At 42.9% G+C, this 22,693-nt stretch overlaps 1 protein-coding gene across 4 annotated transcripts in view; it reads right to left on the bottom strand.

Moving 5' to 3' along the window:
* clstn1 (calsyntenin 1) overlaps positions 1–22,693 on the bottom strand; it is a 50,361-nt gene that overhangs the window by 3,656 nt on the left and 24,012 nt on the right. Inside the window, exons 3-18 of one of the 4 annotated variants that reach the window (XM_061681144.1) lie at positions 17,940–17,969; positions 16,393–16,588; positions 15,991–16,199; positions 15,455–15,604; positions 11,152–11,337; positions 10,817–11,065; positions 10,079–10,200; positions 9,830–9,992; positions 9,556–9,606; positions 8,649–8,806; positions 8,381–8,529; positions 7,659–7,903; positions 5,562–5,732; positions 5,332–5,477; positions 5,107–5,242; positions 3,986–4,170 (exon numbers count right to left, since the gene is read on the bottom strand). In XM_061681144.1, the coding sequence (XP_061537128.1) occupies positions 3,986–4,170; positions 5,107–5,242; positions 5,332–5,477; positions 5,562–5,732; positions 7,659–7,903; positions 8,381–8,529; positions 8,649–8,806; positions 9,556–9,606; positions 9,830–9,992; positions 10,079–10,200; positions 10,817–11,065; positions 11,152–11,337; positions 15,455–15,604; positions 15,991–16,199; positions 16,393–16,588; positions 17,940–17,969 (2,546 nt within the window). The remainder of the gene's footprint in view (positions 1–3,985; positions 4,171–5,106; positions 5,243–5,331; positions 5,478–5,561; positions 5,733–7,658; positions 7,904–8,380; positions 8,530–8,648; positions 8,807–9,555; positions 9,607–9,829; positions 9,993–10,078; positions 10,201–10,816; positions 11,066–11,151; positions 11,338–15,454; positions 15,605–15,990; positions 16,200–16,392; positions 16,589–17,939; positions 17,970–22,693) is intronic. The other 3 variants (XM_061681163.1, XM_061681154.1, XM_061681174.1) reach the window with 3 other exon arrangements.

Here is a 22,693-nt window from a genome sequence, read left to right as displayed (position 1 = left end):
CATTCAACAAAAAGTGCAGGGAACTCAAAGGCTCAGCATTATGTCTTATAAAGTTAAAAGAAAACTTAAACAAATAAATAGCTCCCTAAAGTTTTCTACAATAAATAAAGTTTTCCACAATTTCAATACAACTGCAATGTTAATCTTTCACTCGTTGATTTGTTTTAAGTTCAAACAAAAACAAAAAGTGCACGGAGTTCCCAAGGTCAGCGACATCGCTTATAAAGTTAACTAAAAATGTAATAAATAAATTAATACATAAGGCGGCACTATGGATGACTGGTTAGCACATCTGCCTCACAGTTCTGGGGACCGGGGTTCAAATCCCGGCCCCGCCTGTGTGGAGTTTGCATGTTCTCCCCGTGCCTGCGTGGGTTTTCTCCGGGCACTCCGGTTTCCTCTCACATCCCAAAAACATGCATGGTAGCTTGATTGAATACTCTAAATTGCCCATAGGTGTGAATGTGAGTGCGAATGGTTGTTTGTTTGTATGTGCCCAGGGATTGGCTGGCGACCAGTTCAGGGTGTACCCCGCCTCTCGCCCGAAGATTGCTGGAATAGGCTCCAGCACGCCCGCGACCCTAGTGAGGATAAGCGGAACGGTAGATGAATGAATGAATAAATAAATAAATACATACTTCACTAAAGTTTACCCAGTTTGAAATTGTTCAGTTTGAAATTGTTCTCCGATCAGCTGTCGGATTAAAAACAGGCAGATGCTGATATGCAGGGCCAATGTGGCGCCGTAGGCGAGATTTTATATGGCCTCCATCAACAATCTACATAAGCTTACAAAAAAGTCGAACAACAATAGTTTTTAACATTGCCTTTAATTTATAAGATAACATGGCACATAACTGAAAATACAAAATAGAACATTTTCTTAAATTTCATTATTCTATCGCTGCAGCCAAATAAATCATGCGAGTGACATGCTGTTGCGACATCTGATGGGACAAACCAAAAGTAGCAACAACTTGACCTCTCTTTCTCCCATTTTCCCCCCTTTTTTCTTCTTCCCTGTGTTCTGGACAGTTTTGGTCATTTCGACGTTTCCTTAGTTCTCTGGTGTCACGTCAATAAAATTGCCTCAACCCCAACAGAGAGCGAGCAGTATACCAAATCAGCAAGAGGAGGGGAGTATTTGATTTTATCCATCCATCCATCCATCCATTTTCTGAGCCGCTTATCCTCACCAGGGTCGCGGGCGCGCTGGAGCCTATCCCAGCTGTCATCGGGCAGGAGGCGGGGTACACCCTGAACTGGTTGCCAGCCAATCGCAGGGCACATACAAACAGACGACCATTCGCACTCACAGTCACGCCTACGGGCAATTTAGAGTCTCCGATTAATGCATGTTTTTGGGATGTGGGAGGAAACCGGAGTGCCCGGAGAAAACCCACGCAGGCACGGGGAGAACATGCAAACTCCACACAGTCGGGGCCGGGGATTGAACCCCGGTCCTCAGAACTGTGAGGCTGACGCTCTAACCAGTCGGTCACCGTGCCGCCTATTTGATTTTATAATACTATTAATTGGGTATTTCTTTCAATTTGAATCTTTGTTGTCTATGTTTTCCTTGTTAAAAGTTAGTTGTCAAATTATTGCAAATATGTGCAGCTTTCCCACTTTGATGAGGTTGATTCAGTGACAAAACATTTCATCTGGATTTTACTCAATGACCAAGCAACATTTTCCTTTCGTCTCATTTTATATTAGCAGTCAGTAATTTGACAGTTGTCTCTAGCAATGAGGTGCTTTAAGTGCAGTGGCATCGTCATTTTATTATATTTAGAAATATCGACACAAATAACAAGAAAAAATATGTTAGTGAGTAAGTGTAAGTAGTAAGAGAGAAACATAAGACAAAAATTTCAAATTTCTATAACATCAAGCTCCAGCCTTAGATTTATTAATTTTTTAAAATTTCTCTACAACAAATGAGGCTGTCCCTGTTGTTTTCACTTTTTTAGTTTAACATTAAATAATGTATGTATTTATATCTTCTTATTGCCCTTCAATATTGTAACAAACTGTTATGTGTGTTTATTGTTGCTATTGGGGTTGTTGTGAGAGCAAGTGTTCTGTTGTCCTTAACGCTGTTAATTCCGAGGGGCTTTGAATGTATCGCTCTGCAAATTGTGGAGAAATGGGGGAGGGAGAGAGAGAGAGAGAGAGCCTTGAGGTGACCTGCTCCTCTTCTTTTATTTAATTGTTTATATTAATTCATTCTCATTTCATTTTAATATAACTACAGTGGAAGCCCGATAAAATGGACCCCGATATATTTGATATTGGATAAACTGGACCATTGGGACTGAACAATGTCTCCAAATAAAGTTTCCATTTGTCCCTTGAACGGCCGTTGACAAAGTGTGTTCGTTCCAGAACTCTCCCTACATGACAGCCATGTTGAATGTGGGGCATTGACGTGGCGGCCATGTCTTGATGGATATATCTATTGTCTATTGTACATAGACTCGTAGCGCAACGAGAGAGAGAGAGAGAGAGAGAGAGTGGCATGGTGGCATTGTTAACGCTGAGGAATACAAAACACAAGTCTCTGGAGTCTGGAAGATGCTATTTTTGGTGCAGTAACATTCTTTTGGCAACAGATTTGGAACTAGAAAGCACACTAATTGACTCGCCTCTGTTGAGTGCTGTATGTCAACGTCACCATGACCAAGCAAATCGGCGTGGTAAGTATGGATAAAAAGCTACACTTTTAAACAGCTTTTTTAAAAATTTACAATAACTTTGCACTGTACTGGGTGTTTTAGGCCACGAAAAAACCCTACAAAACAATAATTTTATACTGTACAGTAATATGGGTGCATATGGCCTAAACAAAAAGTGCTTCAATGTAACCGACAATTGGCTATAATCAGACGACCTCTGCCCTGATTATTCCGTTCTATCGACGTTCCACTGTAGATTGAAGGTGAATTCCCCCCCAATTTTTTTTTTTTCAATTTTCACCCGATTTATGGCGCCTCTCTGAGGCTGTGATGCCCTTAGCATTTGCTAACATCACCCGATGGGCAGGTCGGCCCTGCTCATGTGCGTCAAAATGCCAAATATCGGCGCTGATAATCATTCTGGCCGATAACATTGGGTTTGGCAAAACTGGCAAAAAATTGTTTGGAGTAAGTTGTCTATGTTTTTTCAACTGATTTGAGATAATTTTGCATCACTGAGTCAGAAAAGAACATGTGTTTCTCTTGTTCAGGTCAGGGTTTTTATCTTAAGTTGTTAACAGTTTATCAATCTATTGTTACAACCTTTGCTTCCTGTAAATTGAATAGTAGACATTGATTGAAAAGTAAATACTTCTAAATTGAATCTTACGTCATCATTGTTCATAATTCAGGACATAAACCTCCGATTATTTAAACTTCTAAAGCGAAAATACCTGAACATGTAAACAAAAACGTGGCTATAGTGCACCAATGTGATATTTGGATTCAGCACATCAAAATAGTCTTAAATCAGCTAAAATATCTTTGAAATTTGTTCTTGATCAGTGTAATTGTCCAGTATGATAATCGCTCAATCCTTAATCACATGCCAATGTTAGCTAACCCTGCTCCATAGTGTCGACTTTGCTGCAGTAGTCTAACGTGTGAAGTCTCCCTTTACTATTTGTACTACTTTCAAATAAAAGGCTACCACCCTCAAACGTGCAGTGTAAAAGTCTAAAATCAGCACTATTTTGGCAGAACAAACCTATAAGGACACATGACTGACAATTATATAAAGATGTAGGTCAGAAAAGCATGCAGGCTCCTTTCTGACTAGTTGTGTGTGTGTGTGTGCTTTGTAATGCAAATTAGCAAGGTATCATCCCATAAATAACCTCCCTCTCCATCAGCCTGTCAATCATGACAGCTCAGTGAAAAAGTAGGGCGCTGACAACAGCATGAACCAAAGAGCATTAGCTGGTAGACAGCTGTCTTGCTACCAACCAACCCACGGTTTTTCTTACCTCCATAGGGTTGACGGTGATAGTGAGGGCAGAGTCATCCCAGTCCATCTCGTTCTCCTTGCCGTTCTCCTGGTCCCTCATGGTGCGCTGGTGTGCGGCCCGGATCCGGAACACGCCCAGAATGATCATGAACACCAGGAAACTGACGCAGACGACGATGACGATGGTGGCTGCGCTGGGAACCACTGTGCGCACGCACACACACACACACACACACAAACGCACACACATTCACAAACACACACAAACACGCGCACACACACATTCACACACAGACAATGACTTAGCCCCATATTAGCGGTATCGAGGGCCTATCGTGCATTGGTAGGTTTAGCAATCCTGACAGCCTGTAAGATTATTGGAACCGGGAAATAAATGGCGGTGCACAGATGTCAACATTGCACTCAAGTGTAATCCCTAAACGTATTCCATTAAAAGTAAAAAAGGGGGATGGGCAAAGGATGTAAGGAAGTAGGACTGTATGTCCTACTTGTGGTTAACAGACTGTAATTCAACTCCAAATTGCAGGATTAGAAGCAACGTGCTTCTCAATCAACATAAAAGGAGTACAAATGTAAAATATTGGAAATCGTTTTTTTAAATACTATCACTATTTCCTCACATAGTGGCATGTGTTCTAACCCACTTCAGTGCCAGATGGGTCACCACTTGAATGATACAGATGCTTCCCTTTTCCTCTCAGGAAAAACAAAGTAGTGCCACGATGTGTCAGTGAAGCATTATTAGGAATCCCACTCATGTTCTAGGCAGGACATACCCTGCTCCAATATTACTGGTTGGGATTCCTATTAACACGTAACCCTAACCCTAAACCCATCCTAAACTGCCTTAACCTCAAGCCTAGCCTTAAACCTAACAATAACAAACTTCGTTTTTATTTTGTACAAATGGGATACATATTTGGAATGGTCATCTCATTACATCTGCGTAGCCCGCCTTTTCCCGCTATGCACGAGTCACTCATGTTGCAGCGGGGTGTGTCCTGCCTAGAACACGAGTGGGATTCCTAATAGCGCATCAGTGAATACCATTGCTAACATATTGTAAGAGGTGATTGCAAAGTGGTGGTTAGGTGAGTGAGGCTGGCCATGTTGCAGTACCTGATGCTTGGTGACCGTTGACCAGGTTGTGACCAGACAGGTCCACGGAGGCCTGATGTACAGGGTTGATGAAGTTGGGCTGCACCAAGGCATTGCTGAGATGCTCCATGGTGCTGGCTGTGTGGATTACATTCACCTGGAGAGGATACGCACAAACAACACGAAAAGTCTTTTCGACTTGAAGGCGTTACAGTTATGAGACGAGGCTAACAAATTCAGCCCTACCTCGACCTTGAAGTCATTGCTTATGTAGCGCCCGTTGAGCTCAGAGCACACCAGTTTGAATTTCCTGTCGAAGAGCGCCTCGGTGTGCCAGTTCTTGTAACGGATGAGATGCAGGACCTGCTCGTAGTTGGCCATGGTGTTCACGCCTAGATCAAAGTGACGTGTATGTTTTAAAAATGCAAGGAGAATTAAGAAGGCCAAAGGCTGAATAAAAGTGCTACTGTCCATACCTGTGATGACGAGGCCGAGGTGAGAAGAGCTCATCTCCAGGCTGCGTTGCTGGAGCTGGTCCATGTCCACCTCAAGGCCCTCGTGCTCCGCATCCAGTTCATCTCCCACCACGTTCACTTCGCATGTGTCCAGGTTGTGCATGATCTCCTCCGACACCACTGTTTCTTGGACTAAATGATCATAGGAAAAGACTGCAGGGTTTAAAATAATTTCGACTTCACTTTTTCTAACAGTCATCACGTATTGCTGACAAAAGTCTCCTGCTTTAAACCGTCATGCGTCTTCACGTAGAGTCAGTAAACTTCGTCGGTGGCCTGTTGCTTTAAATATTGCCTGCCGTAAAGGATTCTGGGTAACGTTTTTCATTTCTTTTCGTAAAGGTTGGGTTAAAGGTTGCAACGAGACACCTTTCTGAATCATTTAAAGAATTTAAACCACCTTTCCTCTAAGTTCTTCTGAGTCATCTCGCTCGGTTAGGAAAGGAAAGAAAACTTTCTTTTTTTTTGTCCTGTTCGGCTGTTAGGTCAAGCAGAATGGAGGATCTGTTTCCCTTTTATGCCGGAACAGTTTTACTGTGTCAAAGTGGAGTTTTAAGATGCCACTGTGGTTTCTTAGTATTATAATTGATATTTATTGAGAATCAGTCGATCAGTCGAACAGAACAAGTTTCTAGAGCGGAGTGAGAGACGAAGACAAAAGGCAAAGCACTAATTGTAAACAAGATGGGAAAAGTAAATCATTACATATCGAGAACAATGAAACATTAGATGTGAGTGTTGTATGGGGCAGTAGTGCTACAACCTGTGAGGGAACGAAAAGGACGAGATAGGACAGGACAAGGACAGGAGAAGAAGCATGTCGGACAAGGGTCGCTAACCCGGCTGTACAACTGAAGTGTGGTGGGAGTGACGATGTAAGAAAACTTCCTAAATGACATCAGAAAGTGCCTGCAATAGGAGACGAAAGTGATTTCTGAGTGCAATTTTGCCGGACTTGTACTCCAAACCGCAAGGGGAAAAATTGAGGAAGTCATAATTAATGTGGTGTCACACTATTCCGAACCTTTGGGACAATAGAAAAACGATACACCAAGACGTCTCTGCAGGAAGATTTCAAACCGATCCCAGCTCAGCCTGAAATATACTGTACCTCAAAGTGTTCTTCATGGAACTGTAGCTCACGGACTAACTTAAACTCTGAGATACTACTGTGAACTTGGTAGGGGATGCACTCGTTCCCATTTTTTTAGCTGCTGTGTTACCTCCTCCTTCTTAAAATAAGCAAAGCCTGGGCTTTCTTTTGGAACAAAGACAAATACATATTGCCAAGTTGAGGTCTACTCAGCGAGGAAAGCCTCCCGACTTCTTCGTAGACTGCTACGACAGCAATTTCAAATATGGGCATGCTTGGCATTGGTCGTACCGGGTGCCGTCGTCCTTTCCGCGCGGACCTTTCACACTGAGCAAAGGTGGTGTGAAAAGGCCATTCATTTTTGGCAACTGCAGCACTCCGATTCCAACAACAACTTGCTTGGTGTGACCTGAGAAGTATGTCATTTTCAAAGGTAAAATGATGTGTTAAAGTACATAAAACCCCTCAGAATTTAATACCTCAACTATTGCAGCATATACCGGTACCCATATTTTTAAATAAAGTCATGGATACTTGTTGGTTGCTTGTGCTGTGAGGTTTAATAAACTGTCCACTTCGCTACAGGACATGAAATCTTCCAGTTTCCGTTTCAACCACCGTGAAGATCTTTTGTTTCCTGATCTCAGCTTCTGTACAGTACAAAGCTAACATATGGTACGGGTGCAATGGCCCCTCCCATAAAGGAGTAAACAACTTATCTGTCACTCACTCGGCACAATCCCTCTGGCTACAACGCATAATCCTCCCACCACGCTGTGATTGTACCTGTCTATTTGCAATGTATTTGTCCATCATCATGGTTTTGTGCCGCTTCAGGTATCACACGACTCGGGTTGCTCAATGCGCATGATGCAATTTAGATGGGAAATAAATTCCTGATACAAAAGAGGGAGTGGGGGAACTATAAAAAGATAATCTTGAATTCCAGTGTCCTTTTCTCCCACCTGTGGGGTCATCATCCGCTCCCTCTGTGGCTAGAGACTCCGTGTCGGTCTCCACCTCGCGGGTGATGGTGCTGACGATGCGCAGCTCAGGGAACAATGTCACGCCTTCTTGGCTCTCAAATTCGGCAGCGCTGCGGGCAAAGTGGTCAATGCCACTCAGGCTGATCTTGGGCTCCTCAGGCTGCAGCACCATCACATAACCTTCAACATCTGGCATGGTCACGCAGGACTCCTCGTTGAAGCATCTAGATAGATAGTTATATTTTATTATCCCTGTGATTGAATTTTACTAAGAGGCGAGACAAAATCATTTATACCTGGAATCCTGTGAGAACAACAAAGGAACATACTTTATTTTAGTTTTGTATATATCTATGGTATGTACAAATTATTTTTAATATGACAAAAAAAAACAACATCAATAACAGAAACCTGGCTGGCCTTAGAGTGGTAGTAAATACAAAAAATATGTATTTGTCATTTGGTGTGATTGCTACATATTTACAGCGCGACAAACAGCATTCCCCCTCTGTTAAAGACTGTTTAATCCCATACTTGTTCTCTAACTGCAAAACAAGTTGTCAATTCTCTTTGCTGTGGTTAGACTTGTCCTCAGTTTCACCTCAAAGATCCTCCCTCTGATTTAAAACCAGAAAATCTCTTCCTGAACAATGACAGAGAGGAATCTAACACTGGTTCCAGTGTTCGTGGCTGGTGCTTACTTGACAGTGGTGGAGATGCGAAGGTGTCTGATGCCGGGTGTGGGGAACTGGCGGGAGTTCAAGTAGGAGATGTGCTGCATGACCTTGTCAAAGGCATCAATGTCGTCCCCCTCGACAGTCAGGGAGGACTGGTTGGGGTTAAACTCCACCTGGAAGAGAAAACAACAAGATGGAATTTGAGCGACTACATACGAATATAACAAGACATGCACAAAAATCGTTAAGATTAGCCAAGTTAGGATTGTGTCGTTTGCTTTGCCCTCCTTACCTTAACCGTGGAAGCTACCTCCTCGGGCAGCTGCACATCGAGGCCCTCCTTGCAAGTGTACAAACAGTCAATAACCTTCTTGTTCTCCAGTTTGCCTGAGCGAATCATCAGCCCTGCAAGGTTTCCACGGAAAAACTGGGCCATGCGTGCATTTCCGCCTGTGTACGTCACGATAGAGACGAGGAGGATAACACAAAGAGACAGTGAAAAGTTAGGAGTCAATTTGACGTATTTGTCACCTTTTTGGCCAAAACACTGGTGCATGCAGGCTAGAGGTAAAAAGGCAGTCTGAAGTTCATGCAAGTTAGTGTGTGTACCCGTTTGAGGGTCATTCAGACACCAAAATAATGGATGATCTTATACACATGCAAAATCCACAGTTAACTACTACTGGTTTACAGCAGAACAGCGCAAACAAACTTACAGAGGACTTTATCAAAACATAAACAATACAATGTAATAGCCATCTGGAGGGACAGGGATATGCCAGACAGGTGAATCCCTCCTGATGATAGAACGTAGTCCAGTGCGTCTATCTACCATCTCTGTGTATGCACTTTCCACTCCTATCTGACCTGGATGAACTCCCATTTCTGCTGTCAAGGTCATGCTATGAAAGAGGAGGCTGCACAGAGCAATGTGTTATGTGCGTATCCCATGTCTATTTCACTTTATCTTGTGTATAAGGTTCAGTGGATGAGGAGGATGTAAAAATGATACATAAACAGCAATAAATCATAGTCTTATCAACATGGCAACATGCTTGAAAACAAAATGGGAAAATAAATGCGTCGGCATCGAGAACGTATACGAATCATTCTAGTGGATGTGGCACGAGGATGCAGTTAGCGTGGTGGGAGATGGCGGACACATGGAAATATCTGAGAAGGGAGAGATTTTGGGCAACCTGAGGAAGACTCAGAGACTGTCTCAGTGTCATTGTCATGTCCCGAGTTTTCTGTAGAGGACAGGAACAAGAGAGTCGGGAGAGACAGGGAAGGAGGTTGAGGATCTGCTAGAGGGATTCCGTCTACATTGCAGGTTATGCTACATCAGTGGAGAATCGCTTATTATATATATATCGGTAAATCAATTTGAATGAAACCGATTCAATGGAGCAATCTCAACATTTGGATTGCAGACATGTCATGTTGTTGTGTGACAAATGTCACATTTCCGACCTTGCCAGCAAGCACCAATGGTGAGCTGAGTCTCAATCCTGGAGGCATGCAGTGGGTAGTCCTCTGTGACCAGGAAGGGTTCAAAAGTAGATCCATCCACAAACAGCGTCACCGTGGGGAGCTCCACATTCAGCACATAGTGATGCCACTCTTTGTCACACACCTACAGAGAACACGGAGCACATGGAACAGGTGATACCATTTGGAAAAAAACAAGCAGCTTGAATTGAACTGGCAGCAGTAGCGCACCTGCTCGAGTTTCCAGTGGAACTCGGCTGGTTTGTAGTTCTCCACCTCCGATGGATCTTGACGGAGGAGAAGGATCAGCCTGCAGTTGTGCACGTAGAGTGAATAGTGGTGCCTGTTCATGTCTGCAGGGAGGAATATGAGCAGACATCACAATATGAATTTGGAAAATATTTGGAAAAACCTCAACACTTATCACTTAATTTATAACTCAATGCAACCTGTGACAGAAGCGTATGCATTATCGCAAAACAACAAAGCTATGTTAATATAAAGGCAAAAGCAATCTTGAATAAATTGTATGTTTGCATCTGCACATAATCAGTTTCCAAAAATAACCTACAGCATATTCAATTTATGACTCCATATGCTGTGCTGAATGGTGGTGGGGGAGAGAGGGGGTCATAACAGTGGCATGATCAGAGGCAGTGTCCAGCGCACTACTGCGCTGATGTAACTAACTGTAGCTAACTTGGTAGGAGTGACAAAGAAAGGATGAAAGACAGCCAGCTGTGCGCACAAACATGGATTAGAGTGTGTGAGAGGCTACAATTTTACAATTTTCTGATACCAAATTAGAAGAAACTGAAAACAGATAATGCATCTCCTCAAATAGTGTCTAGGCTAGTTTATTTACTCACCTAGAAAGGGGACCTGGCACTGCAACCATTTCAATATAGACTGTAATATGAAGCTGTTTTCAAACTACAATCAAGTGATCAAACCTGTATATGCCGTTACCTGTCTTGTCAGAGTTGCAAAGGATGGTCTCCTTCTCGTGGGCCCCGGGGCCATGTCTCATCCACACAGAGATGGTGAAGAGCTCCTTCAGGCTGGTGCTCACCAAGCCATCAGGAACCTTGACAGCCTGGGTGCCATTGAACTCAAACACCTGGTCGCTGTCATGCCCGTTATCGGTTGGTAGTCCTACCGTCCAGTTGGCAGAGCTGCTGGGTGCTGGCAGCAGTTCCATCGTACCAGAGCTGGCTCCTAAATTATTATTTTTTTTTTTTTTCCAATTAATCAGTAGAATCACTTAAAGTGAATTGCCACTACTCAGAAAAGTAGTTCCTTACCGCACAGCTTGTGCAGGGACTTCTCAGAGTAGGTGTCGCGGTCACAGCCCTTTCCAATATGGTTGGTTTCTAGTTCAATTGTGGCTCTGATGGACGTGATTGGCTCATCACAGGTCTCCAGGTGCATACTGGGAAAAAGTGCCAAGCTTCCTGTGCCTGGCTCATATTCAATCCTTTTATTGAAGCCTGAGGGCAAGAAATCCGGGGAGTGTGATTAAGGTGTCCTTCAATACAGTGACGATAAAGCGCGGCAATCTATACTGGGTTTGTCAATACGAATTATGCTAAAACAAGCACTTCCTTTCAAGGCCAACATAGATTAAGCTTTCTGACAATAGTTGTCGACGTGAGATTCAGTGCTGTTGAACGCTTGGAATGAGCCTGGACTTACTAAGTGTAAACTTTAAACATCATTTTAGCTTTCTTCTGTCTTTTGGCCTATGAGGGGTAACCCTAGGAAAATGTAGAAGCATTTTCTTTTTACTCGCATGTTAAAAAATATGATCATGCTTATTTTGTTGATGTCAGAAAATGTTCAGCCAACCCAAGTGCTGTGTGTGATATCATATCAATACTAACTTGCCGCTGATTTTTTAAATAGGTCTGGTATTGGCCTTGCACATATGAATATGAGAAGTCTCTTGGCCAAACTTTATATGGTTAGAATTTGGACCAAATCAACAAATGCTGACATTATTGTTTGAACTGAGACATGGCTAGCTAGATTCATGTCTGACAGTTACAGTATATTTATGTGGATGAGTATAATATCGGGCGGCACGGTGGACAACTCCTGGTTCAAATCTGGCCTCGCCTGAGTGAAGTTTGCATGTTCTCCCCATGCCTGTGAGGTTTTTCTCCCACATCCCAAAAACATGCATGGTAGGTTAATTAAGGACTCTAAATTGCCTGCAGGTGTGAATGTGAGTGTGAATGGTTGTGTGTTTATATGTGCCCTGCGATTGGATGCCAACCAGTTCAGGGTGTACCCCGCCTCTTGCCCAGACTCGACTGGGATAGGATCTAGCGCGCCTGCGACCAGAGTGAGGACAAGCGGTATGAAAAACGGATGGATAGATGGATGGAGTATAATATATTTTATGCCAATCCCCGTGCTAAAGGTGGAGGGGTGGTGATCTGTGAAAAATAAGTTTCAGGTATCAGTGCAATTGTCCATGACTGTGCCGAAACAATCTGAATTGCTAGTCTTGAAAGTCGAATTTACAAAGAGCTGTGTTATTGCATTTGCAGGATGTTATAGACCTCCTTCTGCATCAAAAGATAAACCCCATTTTCTGACTGGTTATCATCACTTAGCTACAGTGAATTGGTCCTAATGGGGGACTTATACCGAGACTGGCTAACTCCTGCTGCTGATTATTTTAAATGCTTGTGACTCAGCATTCTTGACCCAGATTATAGATTCTCCAACTGGACTAAACCTAACACATCCTGAGAAGGCAATGCTCCTTGATTTGATCGTAACAAATGTTCCGCAGAAATGCAAAGCTATTCCTGTGTTTTCAAATGATCTTAGCGATTGCTGCGTTTTTGCTTGTGTGAGAGACAAAACGTTAACAAAACCTAAACCATGTTTTATACTTTAGAGAAATTCTAAGTTACTTTGTGAAAAAGCTTTTTTAAAATGATCTTTATCAATGTGATTGGACCAGGAAACATCTGATCCCAGGTATTGAATAAGCTAAAACATATTTGAAATCATTATTTTTGGGCATTATAAAAAACATGCTCCTCTCATGAAATACAAGGTTAAAGGGTGTGATAATCCGTGGTTCTCAGAGCAATTGTCTGAAATCATTCATGAAAAAACTCTTGTTTGGATAGCTGCAAGAAAATCCAAATTTAACTCAGATTGGAAACATTTTAGGTACCTAAGGAACAGGTTTTTCTCTCAAATACATGAACCAAAGAAGATTTTTATTTTAGTGAAATTTGTGATGGCACAAGCAACCCTTCTAAATTCTGGAAGATGATTGAGTCATTGTCTCTAGCCACAAAGAACATTGCGCTACCGAATTCAATAAAGTTAAATGATAAGATTATTACAGGTAAAACATTTATGCTGGACTCTTTTAACCAGCACTTCATATAATCTGGGTTGCTGTTTGAGCACGAAACACCAGAAGAGATTATTCAAAGGATTTCTATCTACCTGAGGAAAAAGTACCTTTGGGTTTTGAACTTGGACTCATTACTAGAAAGAAGGTTGATGATGCTCTCACTAAGTTAAATGCCAAGAAATCATCTGGTTCTGATGGATTGGATCCCTACTTTTTAAAAATTGCTGTTGATCATATCGCTGAACCTTTTAAGTTCATTATCAATCTATAAATAGAAACTGGGATAATACCTAGTCAGCATGTATCACTCCTTTGCTAAAAGGTGGTGACCAATCAAACCCCAATAATTATGGCCGATATTCAAATTGCCTGTTTCAGCCAATGTCTTGGAAGGATTTATAGGTGATCAGTTGAAAGAGTTTTTGACGACAAACAGCATTCTAAATGAATCACAATCTGGTTTCTGAAGAAAAAAAAAACAGCACGGTCATAAGTGCTAATGATTTGAAAGAAGATTGTGGCGTGTTATTTCTAGATCTATCAAAGGCTTTTGATACCGTTGACTACACTGTCTTGTCTAAGAGATTGAAGCATATTTGTATGTCTTCAAAAGCGGTCAAATGGTTTGGTAACTACTTGAGTGGCAGAACAGAGTTCAAGTTTGACGGTGTTTGTTCAAAGTCCTTATTCAAAATGGTCTCCCCCAGGGGTCCCTACTGGGTCGAATTTTATTTACTATTTACATAAATGTCTTGAGTCATAATGTAACTGACACCAAATTTAACTTTTATGGGGATGATACAGTTTTGTATTGTTTTGCATCATCATTAGCAAGTGCCGTAGAAAATCTGCAATATGCCAATATTGTTATCCAGAATAATCATCAGTTGCGCCTTATACTCAATGCTGAAGATGTTTTCCAAAATCAAGGATATTTTCCAAAATCAAGGATTACAGATGATGTTTGTCAGATTGTTACATTAAATTAAATCCCTTGGATTGGAAAAGATGTCATTTAAACAGCATATTCAGTGTCTTACAAAGAAACTGCTTGTTAAACTGGGTTTATTTTATGGAAACAAAGGATGTTTTTTCTTTGGTGCTAGAAAAAGACTTATACAGGCAACTTGTCTTTCAGTGATAGGCGACGGTGCCATTTTATATATGGATACAAATCTCTTTTGTGCTCAGAATAATGGATTCAGTGTATCATGCAGCATTAAGATTTGTAACTGATTCAGGTTAACGCACTCATCAGTGCAGTTCATACAAAAGTGTTGGTTGGTCTTCTCTGCACAATCATAGATTAGGACATTGGTACAGCTTCCTTTATAAGGCTATTCTGTGTGGCCTGCCGCCTTATTCATGTTCTCTCTTGATCTAAAAAGCAACCACTAGAAGCAGTCTGTGATCTGTTGGACAAATTATGTTTATTATTCCGCGGACAAGGACTGTCTTTAGTGAGATTGTATTCAAGGCATTTGCACTGTCGTTGTGGTGGAAATGACAATGGCATCTTAAATTGGATTATTTGCCGAGTATGGAGCAGTTTAAAATAAGACTGAAGGAACATTTGAGGGCAGCACGGTGAACGACTGGTTAGAGTGTCTGCCTCACAGTTCTGAGCACCGGGGTTCAATCCCTAGCCCCGCCTGTGTGGAGTTTGCATGTTCTCCCTGTGCCTGCATGGGTTTTCTCCGGGCACTCCGGTTTCCTCCCACATCCCAAAAACATGCATGGTAGGTTGACTGAAGACTCTAAATTGCCCGTAGGTGTGAATGTGAGTGCGAATGGTTGTTTGTTTCCTGTGCCCTGCGATTGGCTGCGACAAGTTCAGGGTGTTCCCCGCCTCCTGCCCGATGATAGCTTGGATAGGCTCCAGCGCTCCCGCGACCCTTGTGGGGATAAGCGACTCAGATAATGGATGGATGGATGGAACATCTGAGTACTGAATGCTCTTGTTTTCGCACTGAACACAAGTGACTACATTGATCTATTGATGTGATTTGCATACTGTAACTCTTGCTCATTGTTCTTAATTGTGTATTTTATGTGTATTTTATTTGGAACTATTGTGCTCCTCTCTTGGCCAGGACTCCCTTGCAAAAGACATTCTGACTGTCAATGGGAGTACTCCGGGTTAAATAAAGATTAAATTAAAATAAACTACAAAATATTTTTTTACACGCATAAACGGTGATGGTTAGCAATTAGATTGATACCTTGCCAGCTGGGTTTGCAAGTTGGCTTAATGCTGATCTTGACCAGAACATCCTCAGAGGCACGGTTCTTCCCACAGTCATAAGCGGTCACAGTCAGCTTATACATGTTCTCTCTGCCGTGGTTTAGTTTCTCGGTGTTCTTGATGAAGCCTGATTGAAACAAGAAACAATGCTCAGGTGTGAGTTACTCTTTGTTTTATATTAAAGCTGCTGTGAAATAAAATTACTCAAACTACTGTGTCATTTCTGAAACTTGTTCGCTGTTCACTAGTAGTTACAGTATCATAAATAGATTGGAAGCATAATGTTTCAACATGTAACTTTTTTGGTGAGTTGCAACACTTAAAAGCTGTTAAAAAAATAGAACATTGATTGACTTGGCCAAAACTGTGGTGCAGCCTAAATAGTATACCATCTTAGGTGACATTTCCTTGCCTGTGTCTCAATTGATTGCACAAATCAATGTGTCCAGTGTGATGCAAATTGAGGCATTTATCCCGGCAGGTGCTGTGAGTTTCACTGGCGGGAGTCCTTACCATCTTTGTCAATGGTGAAGGGCACATCCGGGGTGACGATTTCATAGTTGCAGATTTGACTGAACTGGAAAGAGCAGTCTGCGTCCACTGCCTCCACCTTCAAAATGCTATCATATTTCTTTCCCTCGATGACGGTGGCTTTGTAGGACTTCTCTTTGAATACTGGCGAGTACTCGTTAAGGTCATTCACCTGTATGTGCACAGTGGCCCTGACAATGACAAAAGCCAGTTAATATGCTTTAGCAGCAAAACAGGTGTTGCATTGCTGAGGGTTTGCAAGATCCAGATGACTCAACGGGAGGTAAAGCAAAGAGGCAAATGAAGGAAAGGTGGAAGGGATCAGGGATCTTGATAGGCTTTTAGTCGGTCAACTCAGACTAGATGTAGACGATTCTAACTCACTTGTGTGATTTTTTCATGTTGGCACCGTCAGGTCCCTCTCCACAGTCATATGCTTGGATGGTGAAGGTGTGTTCCTTCTGCAGCTCGCAGTCTAACTTTTCCTTGGCCCGGATGATTCCCTCACCACTGGACTTGTCCAGGACCACAGCTTCAAAGGGGACATTCTGTCCATGGATCCTGAAGCCGCAAATCTCGCCTGAACAAAACAAAAAAAGAGAGATTGCTTTAAAACGGTGTCAAATGTCTTTGGATTCAAAACTAATTCACAGCAAAATTCATAAATTAAGGCAAAAAATGATCAGCCACAGGTTTTAGGAGCCAGGGAGTTAAAGTTTGGGGTGGGTTGTGTCCGTGGAAGAAGCCCAAAAGCACTTATATAGGTGGGTGAGCATTTTGGGGGGAGTTGGGTTGGGGTGTGGGACATTCAATAATATACAGAAGAAGGCATGTTTTTTCCAAGCCATTTGAAAACTTTGCATTCAGTCATGCAGGCAGAAACCAAAAAGATGTGAACAGGCATTTCACCGGGGTAGACTCATATAAGAGGAAACCAAAGCCCGAAATAAGAACATGAGCGAGCAGTATCATTGGTGACCATTTCTCTATGTAAATGACTAAAGGCTACAAGCTATTTGTGTGGAAAATGTGCAGAAACAAAGTCAAAGAAAAAGAAAGTGGTGAGGGGGGTTTTAACAGTATTGCAATGCCAATACAAATTCAGTCATAACTCCATGAAGGAATAAGTGTCACCACACTGCTCGGTGCCTTTTTATACATTTATCCACAGTCTTCACAGCAAAACTACTGTATAATTCATTCAAAATTAAGGTTACGACATCTACACGAGAAATATTTTTAGACAAAAAGTACTGGATGAGAACCGGGGTTAGAAATATCAACTTGCTTGACATCCATATCAAATGACAACTGCAGCCATGCTAACGGGATATAGTAGTAGTAGAGGATCCCAAAAAAAAGAGGGCAAAGATGCAACAACAGCGAAGAGTTTGCATTGGTTAACAATCTCAGCAGCTTTCATTTGAAGAGTTTACAATTAGAAACATCAACATAAGATAGTTCACATGGAGGCACTACAAAAACACTTTCTGCCTCAAACAATGTTCTAACTTTAGATTTTTAAAACATCCAATTGGGTGAATAGACTTAGAAAAATACATTATATTCATTATTCAATTATTTAGTTTCCTCTTTTTGGTAAAAAAAAAAAAAAAAAGAAGCAAGAACTGCTCTTTTGAAGCAGCCTTCTGTTTCCTGGTGATAGCTGAAAAACTGTTAGGGTCTGCAAACTGCGATGGATGCCTCATGCACAGATATTTCTAATTTTGTAAGCCCCACATCCAAACTGTTCATCCAGTTATAAAACTCCAAACTATTCTAGGGTGAAGGGTGGAGGGGGAAAGTCGAGAAAACCAAAAGGGAAGATTACGGAGCATGGTGGGCGTTTCTGTGTGAATGTGCGGATGCCATTTTGTGTTAGTGGGTTAATAGTAACAATAAGCACAAAGCAGAAGAAAGCCCAAGATCACCTTCTTCAGTGAGGGTCACCTCAAAACTCTCTACAGGGAGGGGAGAGAAGATAAACCGAGGTCAGTTAAAGAAGAGTTAGAAGCTCAGAGAAAACAGAAGACAGGAGGGAACTTAGGGCATGCTTATTTCATGTTCAAAAGCTCATATTCAGCAAAGTAAAGAATCAAATCCCTTCAAAATAGTCAGTTGACAGAGTGACAAAACATCCTGACATACAGTAGTTCCTCAAATATGGGTTCACACTTCAAACAGACGCATTGGGTGTAATTACCGTCGGTATGACATCTGGCACCCCCATGTGTAAACACATGGTGTAAACACCACAACACACACTGACTGCAGAGCATACGTGGCATCTGTAAAGCTGAAGTTTGTGGTGAGACTGTTTGCAGCACAGAGAATTTTAAAAGAAAGGCTTCTAAACATTTCAGTATTGACACAAAGAGAAAAGTCAGAGAGGAGCTGGACAGAAAGCTTTTCAGGTGGAATAGTTGTTATTTTTTTAATACAGTCATTTTCCAAGATGGTGCCTACCAGTGTGGTCGCCTCGGGAAAGCGCTCTCTAGTATTGTCTTTGTTTTTGTGTTTTTCGTCCGTCTTTGGAGACCTTACACGACTCACTTACACAAGGGGAGACCTGCTAACCATCAAGGAGGCTACTCCGGACTTTCTGTCACCAACCTTCGAAAATCCGCTCAGTTTTTTCCCCGTGTTACTCACCGGAGCGGCGTCCGCGGTTTTCGGCGCATGGAGACGGAAGCGGCGCCACAGAGGGAAGCGAGCCGGCATCCAGGTGAAACTCCGCAAGAGAGGACACAGATTGGCGTTCCCGTCGATCCACCTCGCGAATGTACGCTCCCTACCCAACAAAATGGACGAGCTTCATCTTCTGTGAAAGACCAGTAAAGACTTCGGACGTTCGAGGCCATGTGCTTCACGGAGACCTGGCTTTGCGACGCTGTACCCGATGGCGCCGTCATGCTTCCCGGCTTCAACATTCATCGAGTGGACCGCGACATGGAATCATCGGGGAAAACAAAGGCCGGCGGGATATGCCTCCATAATCAACGGAAAATGGTGTACGGACGTCACGGTGCTCAGCACACACTGCAGCCCGCATTTGGAGTCGCTATTCTTAAACTGTAAACCATTCTACTCGCCACGTGAATTTGCATCGTTCATACTGGCTGGAGTCTATATTACGCCTCAAGCTAACACGAACGCCACATTGCTAACGCTCGCCGAACAAGTCAACGAAATTGAAAAAAAACACCCGGACTCACCCCTCATTATTCTCTGGGACTTTAACAAAGCTAAACTCAACCACGAACTCCCTAAATACAAGCAGCACATCGACTGTCCTACCAGGGAAAATAATACTTTAGACCACTGCTACACTACGGTAAAAAACGCATACCGTGCTATACCTCGTGCAGCCCTGGGCTCGTCTGATCACTGCTTAATTCACTTAATACCGACGTACAGGCAAGAACTTAAATGTGCGAAGCCTACAGTGAAAACAGTCAAAAAGTGGACCAATGAAGCCAAGATGGAACTTCAAAGCTGTTTAGACTGCACAGACTGGAGTGTCTTTGAAAATTCAGCTGGCAGCCTGGATGAATATACGGACACTGTCACATCCTATATCAGTTTCTGTGAAGAGGTTTGTGTACCAACAAAATAATTTCGCACATTCAACAACAACAAGCCGTGGTTCACTGCTAAACTTAAGCAGCTTCGCCAAGCTAAGGAGGACGCATATCAGAGCGGGGACAGGGCCCTGTATAATCGAGCTAGAAACCAGCTTACTAAAGAAATTAACATTGCAAAGAGGATCTATGCAGCAAAGTTGGAAAAACAGTTTAGCGCAAACGACTCTAAATCAGTCTGGCATGCATTCCAATCGCTGACTAATTACAAGCGACGATCCCCCCAAGCTGAGAACAATAGCACACTAGCCAACGACTTGAATACCTTCTACTGCAGATTTGAAAAGGACAGTTTCACACCACACACCCACCCGGCCGCACCCGCGACAACAACCACACCTCTGACTTCTGTGTTAACCATCCATGAACAGGATGTGAGACGCACCTTCAAACAACAGAAGATTAACAAAGCGGCAGGCCCGGACCATGTGTCCCCATCCTGCCTCAAAGTCTGCGCGGACCAGCTTCACTCAGATCTTCAATAGATCTTTGGAAATGTGCGAAGTTCCATCCTGTTTCAAACGCTCCACCATCATTCCAGTCCCCAATAAACCTGCAATCTCGGGTCTGAATGACTACAGGCCTGTCGCTTTGACATATGTGGTCATGAAGTCCTTTGAACGTCTCGTGCTGGACCACCTCAAGAGTGTCACAGGTCCCATGCTGGACCCCCTGCAGTTTGCCTACCAAGCGAACAGGTCTGCGGATGATGCAGTCAACATGGGACTGCACTTCATCCTAAAACACCTCGACAGTGCAGGGACCTACGCGAGGATCCTGTTCGTGGACTTCAGCTCAGCGTTCAACACCATCATCCCTGAACTCCTTTCAACCAAGCTTCTCCAGCTCAGCGTCTCACCTGCCATCTGCCAGTGGATTTACAGCTTTCTGACGGACAGGACACAGCAGGTCAGGCTGGGGAGGCCACCTCATCCACACGCAGCATCAGCACTGGGGCGCCCCAAGGTTGTGTCCTCTCTCCGCTGCTCTTCTCTCTCTACACGAACGACTGCACCTCAGCGAACCCGACTGTCAAACTCCTGAAGTCTGCAGATGACACCACTGTCATCGGCCTCATCAAGGACGGTGACGAGTCTGCATATCGACAGGAAGCGGAGCGGCTGGAGCTGTGGTGCGGCCGACACAACTTGGAGCTGAACACGCTCAAGACTGCAGAGATGATCGTGGACTTCAGGAGGCATCCTTCGCCACAGCTGCCCCTCACGTTGTCCAGCTGCCTTGTGTCAACCGTCGAGACCTTCAAGTTCCTGGGAATTACAATCTCTCAGGACCTGAAGTGGGCGACCAACATCAACTCCGTCCTCAAAAAGGCCCAGCAGAGGATGTACTTCCTGCGGCTTCTGAGAAAGCACAGCCTCCCACGGGAGCTGCTGAGGCAGTTCTACACAGCGCTCATCGAAACAGTCATGTGTTCTTCCATCACAGTCTGGTTTGGTGCTGCTACAAAAAAGGACAAACTCCGACTGCAACGGACAATCAAAACTGCTGAAAGGATTGTCGGTACCCCCCTACCCACCATTGAGGACTTGCACGCTGCCAGAACTAAGACAAGGTCGTGCAAAATCCTCTCGGACCGTCTGCACCCCGGTCACCGGCTCTTCCAGCTCCTTCCCTCAGGTAGGCGCTACCGATCAATGCAAACTAGAACTAGTAGACATTCCAACAGCTTCTTCCCTCTTGCGATCAACTTCTTAAACACCTAACCTATAATTCCATTACAACAAGCTGGCAATTTTTTGACTTGAGTTCGTTGTCACATTTCTGTGGGGCCAATTATGTAGTATTATGTATACTCGTGCACTCACTGTAGTTGTCTCGCCATGCTGCACTATCTGGTAATGCCGGTACATTATTATTATTATTTATTTATTTTATTTTTTTAATGTGTAAATAAAAAAGTAACAACAATCAAATACACTTTTTACGAAGGAAAATAAAAATAGTGTGGCGACAGTGAAATTGTGCATTTCTTTGCACTTTTATGGTACTGTACCATCACTGTGCATTGTATAATAAAAAAAATCACCTTCCAATCGCTTTGTTGTGTTTATTGAATAACAAGCGGTCTGCGTGATCGGTATAATATTTTTGAACCACTAGACTGCTCTTTATACAAGTCACCAACCATAAATTTGAACTTGGCGAGAAATATGGATGACTCAAAAGTAACTATTGTTGTTATGAAGGAGTAACAGTAGTCTGACTATTTTCCCGGGAAAGGTAACGCGTTACTTTGTAACTATTATTTGATATTTTTGGTTACAGAAATCAAAATAAAAAAGGGTTGTGATGATGTACTGATTTAGGTAGCTTTGGGGCGGTTTTTGACTGGTGTTTAGAACCATTCGTAATATTGGCTAAGAGCACATTTTCTCATGATGCTGCCACTCTCATATGAAGTGTGTCAGAAAGGTTCAAGGACTGGTGTAACAAAAGATATATTTCAAACCCAAACTATAAACTACGAGTTGTCCCTGTTAATGTGGGCCACATGCAATGCACCTGCAGTGTTTGCTTTAACACAACACGCCTACTCACAATGCCCTCAGCATCCTACAGTTCCTATGTGAAGTTTCTAATATAATTCGTTCACATTTTCCATCAATTGGCATTGTAACAAAGGGTGTATAGACTTCATATTCACTGTAAATGTAAAGTGGGTGTAAATATGTCATTCTTTTTAGAAATAATGTACTTATTTGCTGTTGGAAAGATCTTCACTTGGAAACGTCACAATTCAGTTGACTTTGTAGGTAAGTCACATTAGGAGGCTCCAACAGGCACGTGGATGGAAGTAGCTTGCTTGCTAAATCACAAGAGGTAATCTGAGATAAAAATGGGTCGGATCAAGTGGTGCGAGAGCACTGAGTGGGAAGGGAGTAGCAGACAAAAGATCCAAGCGCTCATGTGAGTTGAAACAAGGGGAAATTATTTCCACGGCTGTGGTGCTTTGAAACCCCTGCCAGAGTCAACCTCAATGTGATTAACCCCCCACCTCCCCCCACGAAAAAAACCAAAAACTT

Source organism: Phycodurus eques, chromosome 1 (genome assembly GCF_024500275.1).
Source record: "Phycodurus eques isolate BA_2022a chromosome 1, UOR_Pequ_1.1, whole genome shotgun sequence".
Classification (NCBI taxonomy): Eukaryota; Metazoa; Chordata; class Actinopteri; order Syngnathiformes; family Syngnathidae; genus Phycodurus; species Phycodurus eques.
This window is presented reverse-complemented; position numbering and strand designations above follow the sequence as displayed.